The sequence below is a fragment of the Sycon ciliatum genome, chromosome 1 (genome assembly GCF_964019385.1).
Source record: "Sycon ciliatum chromosome 1, ocSycCili1.1, whole genome shotgun sequence".
Taxonomy (NCBI): Eukaryota; Metazoa; Porifera; class Calcarea; order Leucosolenida; family Sycettidae; genus Sycon; species Sycon ciliatum.
Genome location: NC_088643.1, coordinates 78,797,441 through 78,819,808, shown reverse-complemented (window position 1 = coordinate 78,819,808; position 22,368 = coordinate 78,797,441). Strand labels below are relative to the sequence as shown.

Below are 22,368 nucleotides of genomic sequence, written 5' to 3'. Positions count from 1 at the left end.
ATAGGAACCCCTGCTGCTGCTGCTCATAGAGTGCTCAGTGTGCAACGGCAGCAGTATTTCCTCACCAACATGCCTGCTGGACGAAACGGTTCCTACTTCCTAGCTTCCAAGTTCATGCTCGCTGCGATCCTCAGACAATCAAATAGCACTCCTTCACGTGAGCACTTTGCATGTGCATGCTTGTCCACTCAGATCAAGTATTTGCATGTAGTTCGATCATCGAGTATGCATACGGTCTTGGGTACTATAAGCAGGGAGTGCGCAGGAGAAGGTAAAGCAGAAGAAGAGCATAGAGAGACCAATAACATGATTATCATTCTGAAATTGAAGGATGCAATGTCATGGTTGAGAGCTCACTCGGCTGAATAGAAAATAAAAAATCAGTATAGGCGCAGTCGTAAACGGAAGGCGGACGCAGAGAAACGCTCAGAGCAGCAGAAGGATAGGTACATTGCAGTCTCGACAGTCCAGTCGACACCAGGACAGGCGCAATGCACAATGTGCACCAACAGGACTACCGGCACACTGTGGCATGCATGCGTGGCTGCAGCGGCACATAGCCTGATGCACTCCCCAGCCGAAGAACACTGGCCCTCTCTGCAATCAGTATGCACCAGCAGATTCCTTGAGTTGTTCAGTCATGAATAGCAAGTGGGCACACGCCAGAGAACACAGGAGTCTGAACACGTGCATGCAGGCCTGAACATGCTCTACGCAGAGGTTAACAATACAGCCATGCGGAGCTCAAGCAAAGAAAGTGCAGCTCACATCTGAAAGAAGAGAACAAAAGTCACAGCGCTGTTGTCTATCTCCAGCCATCCTTGTAGCAAGGTGCACTCTTGTCGAAGTCCCCGAGTCCCCTGCTAACCTCTCCTCACGAGTTTCCTACAATTACAAACGCCCAAAAATAATACAAATCATGTAATCTTCTATCAGGACATGGTAGCACATTATGAGCATTATACCGGTAATGATTTTGATAGGTTTTCCCGTGTGCACTATTCGATGTAGATCCACTGATGATTATCGAAGAAAAACGTTTCTGAAATTGAATCAGGTCGTACAATTTTCATTTCATTAGTTTATCATAGTAGTAAGTCGGCATCAATTCTATTATTTATAGCCAACCGGTAGAATGGCCAACTCCAAGGCTTAGGTGAACAACGGAGTGTAACTAGGAGCTGACAACCTGCCAGACTTCCTACTTCATAGCACACGGTATGGCTTACCTGTTCTTTCTACTTGCAAGATCAGCTGGCCTGCTTCTCCGCCCATTGCTCTGGAGTGTAGGTTGACTGGGAGAAAGCATGAACGGTTTCTAATTCGGCCGACAGCAAGCTATTCACCAATCTACAAATGTTGTGTGACAGGAACGAATGAAAAGAGACACAGAGACAACAAACATAGGACTGGGCAACGCGGTAAGAAGCAAGGAAAGACGGATCGGCATGAAAGAAGGCAAAAAGAACAACGGGCAAAGAAGAGTAGATCAATTTCGTTATACAAAACACTATTCTCGCTCATGGTCAATAGAGAGGTTGCGCTTCACGTTTTTTCAATTTCGAATGTGAGAAAAAACGTGCGTTGAAGCGCCTTTTTCACCGTCAGATGGCCGTCTGTCGCATTGAAATCTCACGTTGCACCGTGAGATGCGCCATTTCGGCCGTGAGATCTCACGTTCTGAAAAAAAAACGTGAAGCGCAAACTCTCTAATAGACATCCTTAGCAAAAGTACGATAACGCTAACTTTTACGGTACTCACTCCCAGCCGTGACAAAAGACGTTATCGGGTAACGGAAAAACGTTACAGAGCTCAAAATAATGGGCCGACGTTCGTTATGGAAATTCTGCAAAAAATGCAAAAACTCGCATTGTTTTGTAACTGGCGGGAGATAAAAAGCGTCGTGCAGATCGAGATGAGAGTGGAGAGATTGCTTCGTCTTGTGACATTTATTTTTGGCGAGTTTTGCCTTTCAGTTGACAATGCCTGCGTCCTCTGCTTCGTGCCTTTCTCCCTCTATCCCATCTGGGAAACAAAGGACCAGTTCCACGGCACTCCAGTCCTGAGGAAGAAATTCATCGGCCTCTCCCAGACGTGCTGGAGCTGAAGAACCCTTACAGTCTTTGGTGCTGCGTTTAGGAAAGGTTTTCCAAGGACCTGGGAACAGCGAAAAGTTCCGCCGAAAACTCATTTTCGCCGTGCTTTTGCTATTCCAGAGTAAAAGACCTCGCCAAGGTATTCTTTCGGAACGACAGCAAACTAATCCCTGGTTCAAAATTTTGAATTTCCCGCACCGGTTTCCACGAAAATTCACATCGCCATGGTTGTCACGACTACTTCGTCTCAACTATAACGTACTTTGTGCTAAGGGAAAAGTCAGCTTGAACGATCCGAAGTATGGAAAGGTTTGCGTTTACGTCAGCGTTCTTTTAGCTAAGGATATCTAATAGCTCAACTTGGCGTCATAGACGATCTCAATCTGAAATGGTCCCTATGCACGTTATATAGATGTGCAAAATCCCGTAGGTGCCTACATGCCCCGTTATGGGATCATTGCAAGCTATACAGTGTACATTTGACCAATTTAGCCCATGTTTCAATGGAAGGCAATGGCTTTTCTAGCTTCATCACCTTGGATACAGTCAATGCGTAAGTCAATTCGGGGCTAATTTGGACAACTAATTCTAAGGGTGCGTTCGGATTTGATCTAGCTTCTCGGAAAAATTTATCCTGGAAGTGGAAGAAACTGGAAACAATTTAGGAGCAGGTCTTTGAAGATCTCTTGCACGTGCAAAGCACCAAAGGGGTCTTGAGATGGATCTTGACTGACTCAAGTACTGTAAGACCAGTAATGTTAACGAACATTTAATTGTAAACGAGTTAACGAAATCGAAAGAATCGTTAACATTCGAAGTCGTTATGTGCAAAACGATATGCACATGCACAGTCATTTGTCGGTATTGAGACAGAATTCGTTAGAATTCGACCTCGCTAACCCACAAAAATCCGGAGATCGTTAACTTTAATTGACGTTAAAAATTAAAATATCTGGTCTTACAGTAGTAGGCATTGTGCGTAGCAAAAAAAAAGAAAAAAAAGAAAGACAGGCCATGGGCTCATGATCACCACATGACTTCTCGCAGTAGTTCGCATGCGCTGATCCCAAAACGCGGAAATCTCCAAGTTTCGACCACCTTTGAAGCTCGGAGAGCTTTGGATAATCTAAAATTCAGAAAGGATACAACACTTCTCCAAATTTTCGGAGAGTGTCAAACTTTTCCAACAGCATTTTACAACACATCCTAAATGTCAAAGCCGAAGAGAAACCTCCAGGCTATCATCCGTAGGAACAATTGCTGAAGCAATAGAGTAAACGGATGCGGTACTACGGCACTTACAATCCGTGCCACAGCATATTCGGGATTTCAGTGGCCGAGCTGGGTCTTGAGGATGGGATTTTCCCTTTGCAGTTGACTGTTGTCATAGAGACACTGCTTCAAATTAGAATCATAATTATTATTCTCATTTGCAGCAGTGTCTCTATGGCAACATTACAGACACACATGCACACGTGGTGTGTGTGTGTGTGTGTGTGTGGTGAACACGCGACCTACATGGCAGTGTATACCAGGACCAGGTGTGTGTGTGTGTGTGTGTGTGTGTGTGTGTGTGTGTGTGTGTGTGTGTGTGTGTGTGTGTGTGTGTGTGTGTGTGTGTGGCGTGTGCGCGTGTGTGTGTGTGTGGCGTGTGCGTATGTGTGTGTGTGTGGTGTGTGTGTATGCATGCATGCATGCACGTGTGTGTGTGTGTGTGTGTGTGTGTGTGTGTGTGTGTGTGTGTGTGTGTTCATTACCTGTGTCGCTTGAGGGTGTTCAGCCCAGCGAATTGTGCAGAGACAACTACAACTTCAAAAGCAGAGCCACATCCACCACTGGTGTCCTTGATATCCTGTTATGATGAACGGCCGGCAGAGGACAACAAGAAACAAGTTTGAAGTTCTCCCAACCCTTTCAAGAAACAAGAAAGTACTTTTTTAAACAGCTGACAAGTCTCAGTTGGTTGCCTCTTCGGGTGACATCACATAATATTATGTTTACCATTGTCATCACTACAGACTACAGTGTACTGGTACCTGGGCCCATGGGGTAGGGAAGGGACATTGATACTTCATTTTCTTATGATTTGTTTGCATTTTATCCAACTACTTAAAAAGTAGGGAACGTACTTGTGGAGTGCTGGTGTTCAAGACAAAGCCCTGAAGTACGTTAGTCGTATAGTGCAACCTGGAGCTCTTGCATTTGTTTATGCTAAAAATAACTCCTTTTTTCAATCCATTCTGCCAATTCCTACCATGTGCCACCTTGTTAGAATCCATGCTTGTAGTTGTAGCAAACTTACGAGATGAGTTGGAGACAATCCTGCTTCAAGTTTGGAGCGGATAGTATCAGCGATAACACTGGCCATGGTGCCGATAAGCTAGCTCGGGACTTCCAAAAGCGTTTGATCATTCAATGAAGAAGACGATTTTTGAAAAATAAAAACTTTTGCCCAGGGCCAGGGAGTCCTAAAATACCGGTATTTTACGACTCCATGGTCCTTAGACTCTTTACCGCGTGCGTGATCACATGTCACCATGTCATGGTGATGTAAGACAGCTGGGCGGAGGACCCTCGTCCGAAACACAACCATGCACAATGCATTTTGTGTTTGACTTGTTATTTTTGTACAGTCATCATGGTCATGGTACATGACATTGTACTGTATGTATGTCTTGCGGCTTGACGGTTCCTTGGTTTGACATGATACCGGTACTAGCAAGAGTACATAACCCCCCAGAGTGTGCAACGCCTGATCCAGCTCTGCATAGGGTCTTGGTCGAGCGGAATCGGATCTTTGCGTCATAATACCGTACACATCTGAGGGGAGCCCGGGGAGTCGCGGGTACTCTTGGATCAAAAACAATGGTGCCCTGCCTAGCTCGAGACCGGCCTTGCGCTGGTGTGAAGTGTACGCATGACATCAGAAGATCCGATTCCGCTCGACCAAGACCCTACACAGAGCTGGATCGGCGTTGCACACTCTGGGGGGTTATGTACTCTTGGTACTAGTAGTAAGTAGTAGATGAAAGCAAGAGTCCAAAAATTTAATAATAATAGAAAAGCTGACAGGATCGCTTTTCTCTTGTACTAGTACTAAGTTGTAGCTTGTCCTCTTGACAGTCTTGTTTTTTTTTGTAAAAAATAAATAAAAGTGACTCTCAGCTCAACATTATGCACTCTTGATTATGCAGTCTTGATGAAAGGAAGTGTCTTCTTGATTGCATGTGTGAACTTGCGTCGTTGCATTGGTAAATTTGGACAAATAACCAATTTACAAATGCAATGGGAGTGCATAAAAACGTCGCGATGCTGGTGACTCTACAACACACAAAATAATTCTCATTCAGACATTGGGAAGACGCAGCATGAACTGTTACTCTGTGCATGAGCCATGAGGACAATCAGTCTATGACGGTGCTCATTGCCTCAACCGGAAACGTGCCGGTAACACTCTACACATATGAGTATCTGTATTACAGTGAGTATCGTTTATAAAGTGACCGGGTGTAACGATATACCGGCTATATAATGATCGAACTCGCCAAAATCAAAATCAAATCACAAAAAAATACAGCTAAAATATCACTATACACACTATTATCGGCTATACCGATATATCGCTTATTGTGATGGGCTTCAGGAAGCAAACCATATCAAATGCACAGGAAAATATCGTATATACTGATCAAGAGAGATGATCACAAAACAATTGTTCTTCAAATTTAGTTCATTTCTTCCAAAACTGATCCAGTGTTTCCTGGATGCATCTGGCAGCAGACGTGATTGAGAGAAAATTCTTCCCTGTATGCTGTAAGCAGCCACATGTACACGTGACTGCTTTTCATGCATTTTCCAGCGTGTATGCATCATTTCATGCACAGTCATGTGCCATGTGTCAGTCATACATGCAAATCGGCTATAGCGATGCACCGGATATAGTGATAAATTATCGAAAATCAAAGGGGCACGTTATATCCACTAATATAATAGGGCCTAGGGAGGTTCCGGAGTACGATTTTTCGTGCCAAAATCCGTAGAGGTGCTACGGATTTTTTATACGTCGTTTTCGAGCAGTGAAATGTTCCGGAGTACGGAACTTATGTGTTTGCCGTCATTGCCTAGGTTACGATAGCAAACACGTCACATTCCCGCGCTATGCCTTTATATTTTGAAAATTTGTACCGAAATCAAAACTTCCCGCGGAAAATCCATGTTTCTCGTACCAAATTTGTACGCGAAAAATCTTTCTGCACCCGATGACGCAAAATCTCCATACGAAACATGGTTCGTGTGAAAGCCAGTCCACACGGATTCTCCGTGCCGAAAAATCGTATGGAGCACTCCTGGAAAAAATCCGTAGCGCCCACACGGATTTTGGCACGGAAAATCGTACCCCGGAACCTCTCTATTTACTGTATGTGTATGTAGGGCAGACGACATGTCGACAGACCATGATGGCAGTGCAGCATAGATAATCACCAAGAGTCCATTATGGACTCTTGATAATACCAAGAGTAGTTTTATATGTACTCTTGATAATACCGGTGTAATGCTGTCCACCAGGCCAGGAAGTCGGTTTTTAGCAGGGAGTAGTACAATACTACTCCCTGGTTTTTAGTACCCCCTGCCATGCTGTCCACGCTCACGAGCAGCAGTGCTCCAGAACAACGAACCTTGCAGGTTTTGAAACACGATTGAATTCGAGCAACGATATGAGGTGGTCTGATGACGGCCATATGCATGGTATGCTGGCTCTCATCGATACTTCAACTACAACAGTATTTTCACAACTAAGACAAGAGCAAAACAACCTCACTTCATGTCCATGATCTGCTGATAGCATTTAAATTTTTCTAAACACAATATTGGATGCAAAAATATTATTAAAACAAAACTAGCTCTTTCTGTTCCAGCGATAAAGTAAAAATGCATCTTTAAATCTAAAAAACGTGCAATAAATATGGCGTTCATGCACAGGAAAAGAAACGGAAATGATGATGCAGCTGCTTTCCCCAAGGAAAGAGCTCAAGAAAGTGAAGCGAATAGGACAGCGTGCGCGTGTCTGTTGTGAAAATAGAGTGATTTTAGAACAAGCATGAAACACATGCCCAGCAGAAGCAAGCTAACTAAAGTTTGCCTCGTATTTTACACTAAACAGCCTTTATGAAAAAAAGTCAAAAATCAAGTGAAGTATTGTCGTGGCTATGGAAAAAACCAGTGTTCAGAAAAGGGTCATATATAAATACAAAGGAAGGAAAGAGAAAGATAGAGGGCGAGGAGATGACATCGGTACACTGTTAAGATGAATAAAGAGAGCTGTGATCGGTCTTGGCTGAGTTTCTTTTGCCCACGCCAATAAAGAGTTGAATAGGTATGACCAAGTTTGCTGAGAATATAGGCTCATGCAACGTCTAGACAACACTGGTACAACAGAGAAGGAAAATCGAAGGAAAAGTTGGTGCATGGATACGCAGGTTACGGGAACTTGGAACAACATTCCATAAATATAATGTGGTTGACTGTCCGGATCCATTACTTATATGACTTACTTGACTTCCACACAGCAGAGCACAGCAACAGGCTGAGCAACGAAAAGAGTACAACAGACCAGCGCTATCAGCCGGTGACATCTGCTGCAGTCCCGGGGGCAACTAGCCTGCCAACTGCACACACGACAACAGTCACCTTCAACGCAGCAGACTATGCTGACAGCAGTGCAGCAGCAGGGAAGGTGTAGATAGTTTGTTTTGTGTTGTTTCGGTGTTGATCACCGAATGTACTGCGATGGCATGTGCGATGGCGGTGGCTGCTGCATGGACCAAGCTGCGGCCATCTGCTCGGCAGCCAAATGCAGCAAGGCCGGGTTCTCGTACGGATATCCCTGCTGAGGGTAAGCGCTGGGCATGGGAGCGTAGCCGGGCATGCCACCCATCGGGTTCCCCCATGGCGCGTGCATCGGTGCCGCCAGCTGATCCTCGTGCTCGCCGACCGACATCTGCAGGTTGTTGGCATCTACGGGGAACAGGCTTGGGTCGTTCAAGGGCATAGCATGAGGCGTTACACCGGGCATTGTCAGTGCGGTCTGGAAGTCGACAGGATGCGACCGGCGCTGGCCACGTTTCGGCGAAGACTTCTTAGTCGACGGCGACGATGTGGAACCCGAACGCCGTGACGGACGCCAATCCTTGATGGGCTGGTGCTTTGCACACAGCGACAATCTCTGCGCCTCCCTCACGCAAGTTGGCTCGTCGCAAAGACGTCGCCATTGCTGGCCGTTCCAACGCTGGCGGAAGCCTTTCGTGCTAACTCGAATGGCGTGCATTGGCGGGATTTCTTCATTAGAGATCTGCTTGGTAGGTGTAGGCATGGCCACAGATTTCGGTGTGGGCGAGGTACATTGATGATGATGGGGATGGTGTTGCGATCCAGTATGGATAGGTAGACTTTGCTGAGCTGGTAAATGATGGATTGACATCGGAGGGCTAACGTGTGACGCCTGGTGCTGTGAATGATGGTGAAGGTGCTGTTGCTGTTGTTGGTGTTGTTGTTGGTGTTGCTGCTGCTGCTGTTGTTGTTGGTGTTGCTGTTGCAATTGTTGTTGTAATGCTTGTTGTTGCTGCTGCTGTTGCCGCTGCTGCTGTTGTTGTTGATGCTGCTGCTGAAGCTGTTGCGGTGACATTGACGGAAGCGCCTGTGGCTTATGCTGCACCACCTGTGCTTGTGACAGCTGCTGCATTTGCTGCTGCTGCTGCTGCGCTTGTTGTTGCTGCTGCTGCTGGGCATGCTGGATGGGCGAGTGCTGCTGGGCGAGATGCTGCTGTTGCTGAGCATGCTGGATGGGCGACTGCTGCTGGGCGAGATGCTGCTGTTGCCGCTGCTGCGAAGATGGTGACGTTGACTGCTGCTGGGGCAGTTGCGACGACTGAAGGCCTGACGATGGAGGAGGGGACGCCAACGGTCCAATGCCCGGCTGCACCGGCTGCGGCTCCATCTTGGCTATCTTCTCGCTGTGGGAGCAAGCAGACACAGATACACACATGACAACAAGTCAACACATCAGCCAAAAACGCATTATTGCTAGTGAATACAGCACGCACTAATGCAGAACGGTCAAGTTTGCCACACCGAACGAGGAACTGGCAACACCAGCAACCGCAGAAACAATGACTGGCGGTAACTTAGGTTGCACCACACAATTGACAACACCAGCACATTAGAGATGCTCCTGGCCGAAGATACCAACAAACTCTAAAAACCTGTTCATTGTGGGTACAAATTTTTGAACTGCATGCCTTGAAGCGGGTGCCAATATTCATGTCATGAACCAACAATGCATGAACTGTCATACGCCACTATCAAACCTGCATTTATGAAAATAGTGTGGCTGATGAAGACTAGTCGAAAGATCGTTTTCTTTACAATGGTGCATTATGTCAGCTTCCCAGCATGCTACAGAGCAGTGGGCTGCGTATTGAAGGGAAGCCATGTCATCATTGTGAGTTGGTTGTTCGTGAAAGATAGCTGGGATTATTTCATAAACCACGTGCTGGCTCTCTGGCTTTCAGTTTCAGCTAGTTAGCTTGCAGATGTCATCGTCAGCCCCCCCCCCCCCCCCACCCGTAGCTCCAGAAACACGGTCCTTTGCTTTCCTTTGTAGCTGTCAGCTAAGTCGCTTACATGTAGTTCAGCAAATGACGGATAAGCGGTGACCCAATTTGTTAGGGCACGAAGCATCGCCACAAAGGCAGAACGGACTTTCCGGCATCTTCACCATGTCCACCTTTCCCGGAGACAACCTCGTCCAATGCTTACATTGTTCAAGGCCTACATTATTCGTAGCATTTCTTTCGCAGATTGATATGTGAAGTCCTAAAGAACTGGAAGAAAGAAAGCGATAAAGATCTCAGACAAGATCCCTTTTTTGTATCATTGCATTATCCCCGATATGGTTCGCTTTCGGAACAAAGGCCGCAAAGCCATCGATAAAGAAAAACGTAGGAGTTGGGAAAAGCGAATGCGGAAGTTCTGACCCAAAGGAATAATTCGACTGTTGCTGCTGTAGTTTGTAGGAAATACGAGACGCCATGCCACGCCAAAGGAATCCGCTTCACTACAATACTACAACCAAGCTCCCGTATATGTATACTCTTTACACAATCACACCAAAAGAAGAGCAACACAACTCGAACTACTTGTTGAAGATGTTCAGCTCAGATTAGGTGATATCAGTCGAAGCATGTGCTCCATTAGGTTCATAATCGACAAGTGAAAGCAGATTGATGCTTTCACCAGAACAACAGGAAGAGGAAAGTCAAGAAACGAAAAACTCTTCCTACCCACGACGTCGAGTACCAATTCTTCTAGTCACTCTACGACAAACTTTGTAGGAAAAACTCACCTGCTCATGGCAACCAGTAGTAGTACGACAGCGACGGTATGAAACAAAGATTATGCTCTCCAAAACAGAGCTAAGAAGGGCTAGCCGGCTAAGCACCACTCACAAACAATTTTCCTTTCCACTCTCTTCTAGCAACCAGGAGGAAAGACTTCCCTCGCTTGGCGAATCTGGCCTTTTTCGCTGCCTTTTCACAGTGTGCATGCATGGCCCGGATTGGAGGGGCCAAGCGCTTTCTGCCTTTGCTTGCGCATGCTTTTGCCAAATTTGTCTCCGGTCACATGCATCACGCTCCCGTATAAGGTGAGTAGCAGCTCAGGCCGTAAGACGTACCCGGATATGGGTACGGCTTATCTTGAGATGATAGCGCGCATATCGCATCAGCAAAAGCACGTCTCGTTTTGGATGCACCTGCCGCTTCGAAACCAAACAAGGACGGAAAAGATCCAGCGCTTTTGTTCCGGGTAAGTTTTTGCCTCCACCACCATTATGGTATAAGGCATGATCTGTTACTGGCTAAGCTTCCTTTCGGGGGACATCCTAAAATGCATGTCGTATAAGCGCGAAAAAAGAAAGCGTGGCTTACCCCTAATGGAGATGCTTGCTATTTTTGGATAAGTGCCAGGGAAGGATTCCATATTTCTGTAGGTGCGCGTGGCGAAAACTGCCCAATTTGCCTTGGAGGTAGCCTATTACATACGGTAATTATGTCATTTTTATGCCAAAGGTATTACATGCTTTATGGTTTTCAAGAGGACATGAAACCAATACTTGGCAAGACTGTGCAGCTGCGGACTTGTTTTGCAAGGGTGTCTACGTCTGGCAACGGGCGAAATGTCTCGATTACATCATAGTTGGTGTAGATATCGGGCGGAAAGTAAATTAGTTACTAACGACACTACTCACGATGTAATTCAAGAATTTCACTGCATGACAGCAACCCATAATGATAAATGGCCATTCGGCATTCGAGCTGTATCATCTTCCAATACCGGTAATTGTGGTCTCTTGTACTGTTACCTTGGTATTTTCCTATTACTGTACAATGTATCAAGACGAAGAGTCCAGAACTCCACCGGAATGTGAAGTTCTACCGTCGCAGACCTCATAGACTGCCCCGACCCAATAGACTGGAGTTGTACACTCTTGGGCCATTCCATATGATATCGAAATTTCACGAGTTTTACATCATCAGACATACATGTAGCAACAAGAGTAACTATTTTAGTTATCGAATAGCACAGGCTATGTTGCTAAATACAGTACATGTACCGGTGCTTGCAAAAGTGCTCGATAACGCGATGGCCGAGCCCAAAGATACAAGTAACACGTTAGTTAGCAATGGAACCAGGCTGAAGTGTGTTGTTCCTCAGAGTCTCATGGGTATTCACCAATACATCTACAGACAACAATGCTGATACAAGTGGTGCCTCGGGTTATGCACGTAGGAGAGGAGTAATAAAAGAAGATCGGCAGGTAGACACGAAAATGAAGGCGCTTTCATGTGATCATAGGCACCTTTACATTGCAACAATAATTTCATCGTCTCCCCTCACACCAAGGCATTGCGCCTTCATGTTCGCCTCTAACTGCCGTGCTAAATTGTCAAACTTGTTTTATCGCTCCTCTCCCCCTAGCCACTTTAACCACTAGCACATCACCATTGTTTTTTTGCAGATTGTAACCATGAAACGATGAGGGTTCCCAGTAAAAAGGCAACGCCTGTTGGGACTCCCCTAGTAAAATAATAAAATCTACTACTACTACTACTAGTAACAACAAACTTAGCCTCGTTCCATTGCAAATTATGGTAGTTATCGAGTAGATTTGGAAAGGAGAAAATTAATGATACATGTATACGAGTTGTATGTATAGTGTAGGAGCAACTGTCTACCACTGGTCCACCGTAACTAGATGAGAGAGAATGATTGTATGGTCAGAAAGTGCGACAACTAGACATCAAACTGGCAGAGTACTAAGACAAGACATTCAACGATCTGCCACCCAGCTCCAGCACAGCTGCGGTGCACAAACCGCAACAGTCTTCCATCTTGAAAGGTTCATGGCTAGGAAAGACGGAGGAGACAAGCCAGTGAGCGACGAAAATGAGTACGGAGTACAAGCTATTAATTCTAAGCCCCGCTGCAACAAAGACCGTCGACTAATACTGGATGATAACGTGACCAAGAAGGTGCTTGACAATGTGGTCTGACTACAACCAAGAGGGGGGGGGGGGGGGGGGGATAACGTGACCAAGAAGGTGCTTGACAATGTGGTCTGACTACAACCAAGAGGGGGGTTATGTACTCTTGCTACAACTGAACTGGAAGCAGCAACGCAGCACATGATAACCCAACCAACTTCGCGGACTACGAGTGTTGTAGTTATGGCACTTTCTGACGACAGCGTAACACTACAGTTACAGTAGGCACACAGCTGCTCAGTACATGGCTCGCGTATCCAGCCTTCCAGGTGTCCTTTCTCCTCTTCTACGTTTAACTAACATCGGGGTGAAGGCTCTTGATATTATTGATGTCCATTTATGGCCAACTACGCATGGAGATTGATGTTGTACGGATTGATCAAAGGCTTTGTGAGTCTATCGTGGGGCTTGAGGAACAAAAAAGGGGAAGAAAGGAAAGGAGGTAGCTTACCAATATCTGGTGCGGTAACCAGGTACCGTTTCCTTGGTGTACTTTCTCTTAGCAGTAGTTTTTACTTTCTCTTACTTTTGTAAAAAGGGATACCAGTGTGAGGTGAAAAGATTTATGGTCACGGGATGCAACCAAGAGTGTAATGAAAGTTATGAAACCACAGAGAAGAGTGTGCAGCTTCTGACTTTTTCTGCAAGGCCAGACTGTTACGACGAAATTCCTGGATTTACATTATACCAAGAGTGTTATGTACTCTTGATTATACTCTTGCTAACACGACACATGCACACACGGTCACTGCGCGCCAGAACTCAAGAATCACAGCTGTGCAGCTGCAGCTGTGCAGGTGCAGGTGCAGTGGCAAGGGCAAGGGCAGTACATGTTTGGGATCCTGTAGCGTTTGTTTGTCTGTTTGTCTGTTTACAGTGTTTAGAAACTTGAAGTTGTTTGTTTGTTTGTTTGTTTCTATTTTGCTTCACCAGATACACAGGCATTCTGCCTTCTCGCCTAACCATACGGACTCCCGATAAAAGTTTAAATGAAGAAAGCGTAAGAACTTCGAAGGCCAAATACTAGTAGCCTGTTGGAGACACCCATAGAATAGGATTTGTCATTATCATTTTACACACAAGCGGAAAAACCGTCAGAGATCAAATTCCATTACACAGTGCTTCACCGTTCAAGCAACGGATCATCAGTCCATCTGATGATCCGTTGCTTGAACGGTGAAGCACTGTGTAATGGAATTTGATCTCTGACGGTTTTTCCGCTTGTGTGTGATGAAGCTCTGCCTCGCTTGCATTGAGCACTCTCCGCAGTTTGAGACCATTCCCTTGTGTGTCATTATCATTTTATGTGGTGATTGGATATAATCACACGGCAACCTAGGAAGTACCTGTAACATCTGGGTACATGTACTACCTTCCACTACCTGCAACTGATACAGTGATATAGTTATGGTATTTGCTATCACTTCCCACTGCTACTACAGCTGTAGTATAATTATGCTATTTGCTTTCATTAGCTAATGTAGCACTTGCATTACGGCTTTTACGGCTTTTCTCGAGCCGACGCATCATCAAGCAGAACACAGGCGCACTAGCATCCACTTTCATCCCTTGTGGACCTATGCACTTTCTTGCTAGCTATCTTTTCCTGTCCTTATGTCCTTCTAAAAGCAATGGGTGGTTGTGAACTGGCGACCGCTCTAGTCAGTTGCTACTCACGCAGAGTGTGTAGCAACCTGGGAGTACGTCGAGTATCGTAGTAACGTATTCTGCTACTCCCCGATATCAACTGCCGTTGTCAGTTGACCCCGCCCCACCCCCTCTTTCTTTTATGATGCAGTTGCATGAAGTCCATAAACTCCTTATAATTGTTTCCTTCAGGCTTCTGCTGATACACTTTAGTCGACATCATGTGCAGGTAATTAGAAATCCGTACTTGTTGGAGTGTTTGTCTATCGACTCTTGCATTGAAATTCGCGAAAACCCAAATCGGCAAATGGTCTGGTCGACATGCCAAGCGAACTGCTCTACATGATTGTAAACCAGGGAGTCGTAAAATACCATATTAATTTTTTCGACTCCCTGATGTAAACACTATACAGTAGATCTACCAGCAATTGCATTTACCTACACACATACCTGTACGGGACTGCTGATATGAGGGAGTATAGTAGTAAAATACCTCCCTCCTCAATTCAATTGAGTGTTCTATTTTATTTCCGAATTTGGTTGGTGTTTTTGCTTTGGTTCTTACTTCGTAGCTTGACGTGATTGGTGTTGTGAATAAACCCTAACCCATTCTCAAAGTAGAATACATTCCTGCCTGGTACTTATGACGGCTGGAAATGCAATTATCTCCTTGAAGGTAACTAACCGACGACGCGGCGCGGCTGCACTTGTGGCTAGCCCAGCCCGGCAGCCGGCCCTAGCACTGGGCTACTTACCTTGCCATTGCCGTGTGACTTGTTGTTTCGTCCCCCGAATCCGTGGTTGAGTGTGGTCGTGTGTGTTTCCCGGGTCTTCCCTACCCACGGAATCCCAGGAAACTCGAATTGTCGAATTGTCGCAGCACTCAGCGGCGGCAAGAAGGCAGGAGCGAGGAGATTTTGCTGGCGTGCACGAGGCAAGCCAAGTCACGAATGACAAGGCACGGCGATCGAATAGCTCACGACCGTATACGCCGCACACACCGTACACACTGGTACGCACCATACGGTATCGTACGACCAGGTGGGTGTGCGATCGATCGATTCTGCACCAATGCACGTGTGCGAACACTTCTATTCGTACGGGATCCGGACAGGACAGGCAGATCTGCAGACAAGATCGCCTAATCTACATCAGGAAGCGATGGACTGGTGACGGTACTGACGGATCGGAAGAGACTCTCCACAACAAAGGGCGCAAGCGGCTGCCAGTGTGAACAGAGTGGGTCCATTGTTGTTAACGTTAGGCCTGTGCCTATTTTGACCCCCTAAATAAAGTATTCAACAACAGAGGGTTATTATAGCCATTGGCGAGAGTCATGAAAAGTTGACTAAAGAGTCAGGTTTTCGGCTCACTCCCTGGTTCACACGATCCTTCCCGTTCGACCTACTCACAACATGGAATGCTCTACCCTGTGCCATCCTGAACGCTCCCCCATCCAAGGCAGCGCTACAACGCTTCAAGGTTGCAGAATATATTTGGGGGGGGGGGGGGGGGGGGGGGGTAGGCCTCGACCAAATATGCTAAAAAAAAGCATAATTATTATGCTCGTCGCATATCAGGGAAAACGTCCATAATATGCCAAAGGCTTAGCAAGATAATTATGCAAAAAGATATGCCAAAATATGTATATATTATAACAAGGAACCGAGTGTATATAGAGATATACATGTATACACCACTGTAACACCAGTATGAAAACCGAGGCGAAGCCGAGGTTTTTATACTGGTGTATATGATTATGTATACAATATTACCTGAAGCCGAGTGAATATGGGCGAATATTCACTAGTATACAAACCGAGGCGAAGCCGAGGTTTGTATAACTAGTGAATATTCGCCCATATTCACGAGGCTGAAGGTAATATTAGACTTACATGTATACCTCTCCATATTCACCCGTGGTGTATATATCTCCATATACACCGCTAGGGGAAATAATTAGCAGTAGTTGTCAGCGAGGAACAAGCTATTGGCATTAGGAGATCACACACGGTGAACATGGAGAGGTATAAATATAATTATTATAACAAAGGAACCTCGTGTATATCGAAATTTATACCTCACTCCATATTCACCCACATACAATTGGCCATTTACATAAGTGGTGAATATTGCTGAATATTCACCGCTTATACTTTCTTCCCTCCGCCTTTTTAAGAGCCTTGTCGCGCCTTGACTTTGATTTTGCGTTTCTCATTTTGTTGCAATCACTACTTATCCATGCCGGTTCCTTTTTTCTTCTCCTCCCCTTCTCCCTTCCTTGCCGTGGTTGGCTAACACCCTCTCTCTTTGTATTGGCCGGTGTTCTCACTGTGCTATGAGATGCTGCAATAAATAAATAAAATAATAAATAAAATATTCACCACTTACCTCATATTCACCACTTTTCGATACTTACATTGTACTGTAAAGAGAGCAGTACTCGGTGCTGCGCTTGATTCCTCTTCAGTCAGCGCACCGGAGCTAGCTGTCGAGTGCCCTAGAAAATGTCTACGCTAACTTCCTTAGACAGGACTTTTCTGAGTACAAACGAAATAATTCCTTGCTTGCCATTGCCGCTGGATCCGCATGTGACCAGGTGCTGACAGTGAGCATCTTCACAGACGGAGCGTTTCAGCGAGAACACAAGGTTTTGGACGCTCAACATGTCAATGGCCCGATGATCGATTGCGGATCAAGCGGCAAGCCAGGAATTTCGTTTGTACTCAGAACAGCCCTGTTCAAGGACGTTAGCGTAGAATTTTCCTAGGGCACACAACAGCTCCGATGCGCTGCCCAAAAAGAAAAGAAGTGAGAGGACGAGTACGGAGTAGAACCGCTTGGCTCGCTGTTATAAACCGACGCCGAAACGAAACCTCTCTCTGATTGGTCAAATCTTCGCGTGAAACGAAACCTCTCTAATGATTGGCTTCCGCCACAAAGCTGCACGAGCGTGTTCTCCATGGTGATTGGCACGAGCGTGTTCTCCAAGGTCGTCACCTCCCATGCCACATGTACCAGTACGTGTACACGATCGATTGAACAGGATTCTGAACACGCCGCCGCGCCCTAGGCCCTCCGATTCAGGCAAGAACACGCCAGTCGGTCTGAAGGCTCAGTGAAGCAACAACGACTTACGTTAGTTCTGTGTACATGTACATGTATGACCAACAGGACTGGTTTGTTGGGTTTTAGGGACGAGAGGGTGAATATGGAGAGGTATACATGTAAGTCTAATATTACCTTCAGCCTCGTGAATATGGGCGAATATTCACTAGTTATACAAACCTCGGCTTCGCCTCGGTTTGTATACTAGTGAATATTCGCCCATATTCACTCGGCTTCAGGTAATATTGTATACATATACACCATGTACCACTAAGGGAGAGCATGCCTAGGATAGACTGTAAGTGTATATGGAGTGAGGTATAAGCCAAAATATGCTCGACATAAGCAGAAAGTGTAGATCGATTCAGTAAAATTACAACCTTGCAATATTCATTTGCTTCACGGCTATCATGCTTATGGTGCAAATCAAAACACATGCGGAATAGTATGGCTGGGGTGTGTCCCCAGCAACAGTAGCGCGCGCGATAGTGTTCATCCATGGGGAAATGTAGCAAACGCCTCAGCCATTCCAAATTCAACCATAAAAGGCATTTCTGAACACATTTTGTCCATAATATGAATGTTTTGTCCTCATTTTCTTCAGAATATTTGAATTATATGCCGGCTTCATTCCAATATTCCATTTGTCGCTCAATATGCCATAATGAACTGTCTCACAAAAATATGCGGAAATATGCGCCAGCATATTTGGTCGAGGCCTAGGGGGGGGGGGGGGTTATACTCTTGGTAGCAGTGTACAAGTACGCGGCAAACGTGTGGGACTCAGGCTTGCCTACGCGGGTGGACATCCGGCTCGCTCTTCCATCAGAACAACCAAACTCTTGAGCTGGCAAGGTAGGACTGGACAGAACCAGCATTCTGATACTGAGACAACCAGTTGGTAGGGTCCCGATATACCATGATGTAGCTACTGTCGTAATATGCGACCATACATTTTGGGGAACGAAGACATCCGCGGGTAATATTTATTATCATACCTCAGCCCTCACTCTTCAGGATGGGAGGAGAGTGCTAGTGGGTTATTTGCGCATCATTATCATGCCATCCGATTATGCCAATGATGAATCAAAGACAAAGGTCATCCGGTCCCACTACATCATTAAGAGCCGGGGGGGGGGGGCATGAGCCGGGGGGGGGGGGGGGGTATGGACTCTTGCTACTATCTACATGCATTAACTCCAGAGGTTATAAATTACATACTTGTATATGCTGCGTTTTTTTCTAATCTCCTTAAGGGGGGACGGGAGGTTCGCTGGCCATATTGCGGTGCCCGTTATAAATTCGCTTGAATCTCAGCACTCAAACATCAGAATTCCTTCAAATTTTCAGTATATGTTCCTTGACATCCACTGACGACATTGCAACCAAGAACTGTGGAAAGTATACTGGTATCATGGAGAAATGCAGGAAAGCAATTTTGGAAAAAATGCGATAGCCGGGCATGATTTCTGCGCAGTTTTTCTCAAACATGGTCACTTGAAGATAAACACATAACACTGCAAAATGATCAGGTACCAAGGGGCTAGGGCTGTTGCCTAAGCACAATGCGATTACAGTTCCAATGGTGTGCCACTGCAGCCTTGAAATAACAATGCACGTGCGCAAGATAACTTGACTGAAGTTCAAGGTCCATTATTTTGTTTCTAACAGAAGATCTTGTGTCCTAAGAAGGCAACGGATCTAGAATGGACCGTACAGAACCAGAAAATATATACTTTTACATACAAGATATGTACAGCATTTCTAAAAAACTGCGCGGAGTGCCCATAATACCCCTAAAATCAGTGAAAAATGCACCTAAAAATTACATAAAAAGGACTGGTAGTGGAGTGCTACTGAAATATTTTCACATATCTGACCTGAAGTTGCCATTCAGAACCCACCTTTGTCATATGTAGTGCCCTCTTTCTCAATAGTGGTCTCCTCCCAGCCTTTCCTCTGCCTCCTTCTCCTTTTCCTGCTCTCCTTTTCCACTGCTCATGACTTGCGGAGGGACTTCTTCACACGCCATTGGTCTTCTAGCTCAAGCGCTGCCTTCGTGTGATTGCCATCAATGCATCCACACTCTTTCAGCACACTGAGCAAGGTGATAGCGCCGTTGTTGAAGTTGAGCACTGCCAAACTACTTGCCAGCTGAACGGTGTCGACGGAGCAGAAGCCTTCCTTCGGACACATTCTCCAAATGACGTTGTTGAACGACTCGTTCGCATTCTGCGTTGCACCCATCTGGCAGCGCTCCAGCAGACTTCGTTCGGACAGCTGCATGTAGATGGGCTTCACGACTTCGAACACAGCCTTTGGGAGAGGGTTCTTATGCTCATAAGCTTGGCGTGCACCACTCTGCGCCTGCTGCCACTTGCACCACGAGTCTGGACCTTCCGGACAGAATTGATGCTGCGGCGTAGCATCTGTTGAGCAGCAGTGCATGAGCCCAGCCCAGATCTCCTTGGCCATTGCTTGCAGGTCTCCGACATTCCTCCTGACGGCATTGCCATAATTGGTCTGGAGACGCTCCATCTGCCTGTCAGTGAGACGGCCCTTTCCACTGAGACCGATGCCATCGCTCAGCTTCATGCCCTTGTGTTGCCGCTTCAGTTCCCGGAGCCTATTGCCAACACGCTTCTGCACATGGCCTATGCATTCTTCCTTGCTGATGGCAACACCATCATAAGGGTCCAGGTCGCACACCTTCTTATAGCCTTTGGAGTCCCCATCTCCGATGTACGACGTGTACATGAGGCCTCCGCGTGTGCCCACAGACCGCTGCCAAATATCACACGCAGCTTCACTCTCCATACCGGGTGCAGATGCCGCTGTGTTTATGCTGCACTTGTGATTATCCAGCCAGGTTGAAAAGGCTTCCACCGTGATTGCACCACTTCGCTTCTTCTCAGTCCAGATCTTACATTCGTGACAGTATCGACCCTTCACTGTGATGTCCAGTACACGGCCGCTCTGGAAGGAGATGCACGCGAACACACCATACAGCGACGAATATCCCCTGCGCATCCAAGTGCCGTCGAACGTCACTGCGACGTGGGTGGAATCTGTCATGGCACGCAACTCAGCTGCGGATTGAACCATGTCAGTTTCAGCTAGCTTTACGGCTGCAGCAAGGACAACTTCCTGGTGGCTGCGGTACGCTTTCTCCGTTACAGGAGCAGGAAAATTCATTACGCCGCAAAACTTTCGGAGTCCACCATGGCCACGTCCAATGCATCGCCAGTACAGATCGTCGATTCAGATCATAGCTCCTGCCAATTTTCTTGCTCAGAGACGTACTTCCACTGTGTCCACACAAAGCGCATTGAAGTCGCAGGGTCGATCCAAGTCCAGTGTCATGACAGTTACTGACGATCATGTCTCCCTTCGTGCACTTCCTACAGACAGTAAATTGATCCATCAGTTCCTGGAGACACTGTAAATCCACGATCTTGTAGCCAGAGACAGACTCCTCAACATCAGGATAGAATGCATCATCATCATACTCCTGGCAGCTATCACTGGACGACTCGTCTGAATCACTGTCACTCGAGCACACAAGCTCAGATTCAAATTCCATGACCATAATTAATAAATTATTTATCACTAAGCCATTTTGGCCTCGACGAAATCTTCCGAGAGGAAGCGCTCTGCGCCGCTTCAACGGTGCCTTCTTCCACAACTGGTACAGAGCTTGACTGCTTTGGGGCGTAGTATCTCCTTTTCTTCCTCCTATGGCCACTTCCAGAGCTGCTGGTGCTTCTCTTTCGGTTCCCCATGTAAAATTGTTCACTTTCACGATCACAAACAAAAAAACAAAGATTTTTTCCTTCGCGTGGGCGTCGTGGCGCTGCAGAACGTCATACGCGATCAAGGAAGCACGTGACAGCTCTCCATGACTACAAAAACAGAAGCCAGGGTCGCTTACCTGGCGAAGTTGAATCAAAAACGCTTGATTTTGGACTAAACCAAAATCACAAAATAATTAGGCAATTGTAAACATTTGAGTATTTACATTTGAAATTTATCTCGACATGCTTTAGCTCATAACTCCACTTCTACTGAACCGATTACGCTCAAATTTGAAATTCTGGCACTTCAAATATCCTAAGACAAGATTCCATAGCAAAAAGTTCAAAACTCAGAAATTCATTTTTTGACCCTCTGAACCTCCCGTCCCCCCTTAAGTTATGTTGTCTGATGATTGGTTTTTGTCATGAAACTCTGAGTTACAACAAAAAACAGCCCGATTTACTTCCTTTTGTGTACCTCTACTACGCTCTGCCCATTTCGGGCATTTGAGCACTATTGCAGGTTAAGGCGCACAGCCTCTGTGAGGTTATGCACTCCTGCCTCTGAGACATGCCTCGGACCCATTTGCTTGCAGGAGCAGGGCCACGTCACAGCTGGTACCACAAAAATAGCGTAGCCAAGCCAACTATGTACGTGCACGTACGCACGCGCTGATCCAACTGGAACACGGTGCTACTTCATTCAAAAGGTGCTGAACATCATTTATTTTAATAAAAAAAGCACCGTGCAAATAGACCCTTTGCGCAATAAGCGAGAGGGGTCGAGACGGGGCATGCTGTGCACGCGCTGCACACTTGGCATGCAACCAGCATGCATGGTTTGCTGCAGGACGTGATCAAGTTTCCTGTGACAGGCTAGGTTTTCACGGTCCCGACGCGATGTTCATGTATGTACTCCCCAGCCTTTTTTCATTTGAAGTTTATTCAGTTCTGAAGGAAGAAGTTCCGAAATGCTTTCCAAGGACTGCTGTTGGGTTCTTGTTTGCAGCAACCGTCATCCCTTGTCTAAGAAACCCACTTGTTTTTCCAGGCGTTCCCTAGTGATGCTGGCATTCTACTCTCTTGAATCCTGGCTATCTGGCGAGAAGGGCAGCAGTTTG

The 22,368-nt window shown here is 46.2% G+C and overlaps 2 protein-coding genes and 1 long non-coding RNA gene across 6 annotated transcripts; 1 reads left to right on the top strand and 2 right to left on the bottom strand.

Moving 5' to 3' along the window:
* Nucleotides 1–152: 152 nt before the first annotated feature.
* Nucleotides 153–4,551, bottom strand: LOC135805665 (uncharacterized). Of its 4 annotated transcripts, none has more exons than XM_065319742.1 (4): nt 4,400–4,551; nt 3,855–3,949; nt 1,230–1,350; nt 153–624 (listed from the first exon to the last, which is right to left on the bottom strand). In XM_065319742.1, the coding sequence occupies exons 1-3, from the start codon at nt 4,463–4,465 to the stop codon at nt 1,251–1,253; spliced, it is 261 nt and encodes an 86-aa protein (XP_065175814.1). In that variant the 5' UTR covers nt 4,466–4,551; the 3' UTR covers nt 153–624; nt 1,230–1,250. The 4 variants fall into 4 exon arrangements, with proteins under 4 accessions (XP_065175814.1, XP_065175815.1, XP_065175813.1 ...); XM_065319743.1 differs by having other exon boundaries at nt 153–244; XM_065319741.1 differs by having other exon boundaries at nt 153–770; nt 4,400–4,550.
* Nucleotides 4,552–6,854: 2,303 nt separating this feature from the next.
* Nucleotides 6,855–10,708, bottom strand: LOC135807126 (mediator of RNA polymerase II transcription subunit 15-like). The gene is made up of 2 exons (XM_065321165.1): nt 10,499–10,708; nt 6,855–9,107 (listed from the first exon to the last, which is right to left on the bottom strand). Exons 1-2 carry the CDS (start codon nt 10,504–10,506, stop codon nt 7,868–7,870), a joined length of 1,248 nt encoding a protein of 415 aa, XP_065177237.1. The 5' UTR covers nt 10,507–10,708; the 3' UTR covers nt 6,855–7,867.
* A 200-nt stretch (nt 10,709–10,908) lies between these two features.
* Nucleotides 10,909–14,968, top strand: LOC135807125 (uncharacterized). The gene is made up of 3 exons (XR_010551477.1): nt 10,909–10,959; nt 13,632–13,698; nt 14,918–14,968. It is a non-coding gene; the product is annotated as an uncharacterized LOC135807125 (long non-coding RNA).
* The last annotated feature ends 7,400 nt before the right edge of the window (nt 14,969–22,368 follow it).